A 2,554-nucleotide genomic window follows, 5' to 3' on the forward strand; every position below is an offset into this window, starting at 1 on the left:
AGAAGAGGGGACACATGTTGATGTAGAAGAGACATGAAGAAGAGGGGACACATGTTGATGTAGAAGAGACATGGAGAAGAGGGGACACATGTTGATGTAGAAGAGACATGGAGAAAAGTGGATTCTGCATAATAGGTGACCTTTAATGTATAATCTCCTCTGATACAGAGTTACTCGAACGTCTTCAGGTGGTTGTACAGAGACTGGACGTAGGTGAACACACACATCGCGTCCGGCCTGTCGCCCATCACCAGCATGTCGTCGACCTCAATCAGACGCAGACAGTCCGCCTGCTTCCTGAAACGCATTAATAAATAAAGTGTAAATACTCCAAAAGGTTTCACTGGTTCCTGCAGAAAGACAACAGAATTGCTCACATTAAGTTACAATTGATATGTAAATATGTAACCTAAAATATGAGTTAGTGATGTGTGATGATTGTCTATCTATTCAAGTTACCTATATGTTAAATAAAAAAATCTTAATCTTTAAATGTTCTGTTCATTTCCTAAAATATCTACACATTTTAAGGAAACAATTATTTCAAAGATACCTTAGATTTCGAAAAAAAGTTCCCTATTTTTTGTTAGATAAATAAATTACTTATTTTTAAAAACGATGTAATTGAAAAGAAATCAACTAATATTTAATTGAAAATAACGTACATTATTTTTTTCAAATGTTCAACAATGATTCATATTTTGAAAAAATAACCCATATTAAAAAGAAAAGTATTATTTGTATTGCTTTTTTTATATCGTCTGTACATATATACTGTCGACCTTGAAATAAAGCAAATACATTTTAGCCTTGCGTTACTTTTTAACACCTTTCTGATTTGAATATCAAAAATGCTCGCTCAGAAGAAACCAAACATTGGTTCCTTTAAAAGAAGAATTGTACTACCTTTACCATGAACTACTAATACTTCTACTCATAGAACAGATACTCCAGAGTACTCACTCTGCGGTGGTGAAGGCCTGCTGCAGGTTCTGTTTGCGGTTCTTTGGTTCCAGCGTGTTGTAGTCAAAGTCCAGCGGGAAGAAGGAGTGAACGAGAGCGCAGAACGCCATCCCATCGCTCCAGCTGGACGAGAAGTTCTGTATATCGATGTTCTGAGAGAAAAAACAACATAAAAACAGCATCATATTTAATCTGATATATGGTTTATTCAGTTTCCTTTATAGACAGTTGAATACACAATTCTGATTGGTCTATTCTGACATTCCAGAGGTCTGCAATTTTCGCAAGAAGACCGTTGCTGAGGGGAGCAGACAGTTGCTAAGGAGAGCAGGCCGTTGCTAAAGAGAGCAGACCGTTGCTAAGGGGAACAGACCGTTGCTAAGGAGGATTAAGGGAATATGTCTGAACTAGGCTCAACCGTCCCCAGTAAAGAAAAAAGTGAATAAGAGAAGGAAAGAGGTTAAAAAACAGAGAGCTGGATGTCAGAGAAATTAGCAGAAGAAGACAGACAGGAAGTAAACACTAAAGGGAACAGCAGAAGAAGACAGACAGGAAGTAAACACTAAAGGGAACAGCAGAAAAGAGACAGGAAGTAAACACTAAAGGGAACAGCAGAAGAAGACAGACAGGAAGTAAACACTAAAGGGAACAGCAGAAGAAGACAGACAGGAAGTAAACACTAAAGGGAACAGCAGAAGAAGACAGACAGGAAGTAAACACTAAAGGGAACAGCAGAAGAAGAAAGACAGGAAGTAAATACTAAAAGGAACAGCGAAAGACAGACAGGAAATAAACACTAAAGGGAACAGCAGAAGAAGACGGACAGGAAGTAAATACTAAAAGGAACAGCGGAAGACAGACAGGAAGTAAACACTAAAGGGAACAGCAGAAGAAGACAGACAGGAAGTAAATACTAAAGGGAACAGCGGAAGACAGACAGGAAGTAAACACTAAAGGGAACAGCAGAAGAAGACAGACAGGAAGTAAACACTAAAGGGAACAGCAGAAGAAAAACGGTAGTACGCAGTGGAACAGACCATTTTTTCTTAAGGAAGGCAACTCGACCATTTTTAAATCAATATTGTGAGTCAAGACTTTGGTTTATTTAGTACGAAGCTGTTATCGAGAAAATACTATTTGAATATGTGGAGTTTTACCTGATATCCGATGGTTTTGGAGCGGCACCACTCCAGCAGCATCTGTTTTATCCCGCTGGCGCTCGAAGGTCCGAAACTCTGAGAGCGCTTCAGCTTCGGCTTCGAATCCTTCGGTCTGTTCAACAGAAAGGAAAAATCAATGAAGGAAAACATGTTAGTGATATTGGATAAAATGGAAATCATATTTTAAAGGTCCCCTATTATACTGTTTTTCATCAACATATTATCTTTAAAATATGATTTCCATTTTATCCAATATCACTAACATGTTTTCCTTCATTGATTTTTCCTTNTCCTCGCTACCGTGGTGTCGGTAGTGAGGGAAGACAAACTAGCAACACGTGTATTGCTAGCTTGAAAAAATCAAAACCTTATCTTTATTTCCGAAGAAAAAACAGCGAGGTCGATTTGCAACACTAACTGGTGTGTTAGTA

General features: G+C 38.2%; 1 protein-coding gene across 1 annotated transcript; it reads right to left on the minus strand.

The window, feature by feature from the left end:
* Positions 1–122: 122 nt before the first annotated feature.
* Positions 123–2,273, minus strand: LOC104965448 (smoothelin-like protein 2). Its single transcript, XM_010794404.1, has 3 exons — positions 2,121–2,273; positions 964–1,115; positions 123–297 (listed from the first exon to the last, which is right to left on the minus strand). The coding sequence occupies exons 1-3, from the start codon at positions 2,271–2,273 to the stop codon at positions 171–173; spliced, it is 432 nt and encodes a 143-aa protein (XP_010792706.1). The 3' UTR covers positions 123–170.
* Positions 2,274–2,554: the final 281 nt, after the last annotated feature.

Source organism: Notothenia coriiceps, unplaced genomic scaffold (assembly GCF_000735185.1).
Source record: "Notothenia coriiceps isolate Sejong01 unplaced genomic scaffold, NC01 NC01_scaffold00037244, whole genome shotgun sequence".
NCBI lineage: Eukaryota > Metazoa > Chordata > Actinopteri > Perciformes > Nototheniidae > Notothenia > Notothenia coriiceps.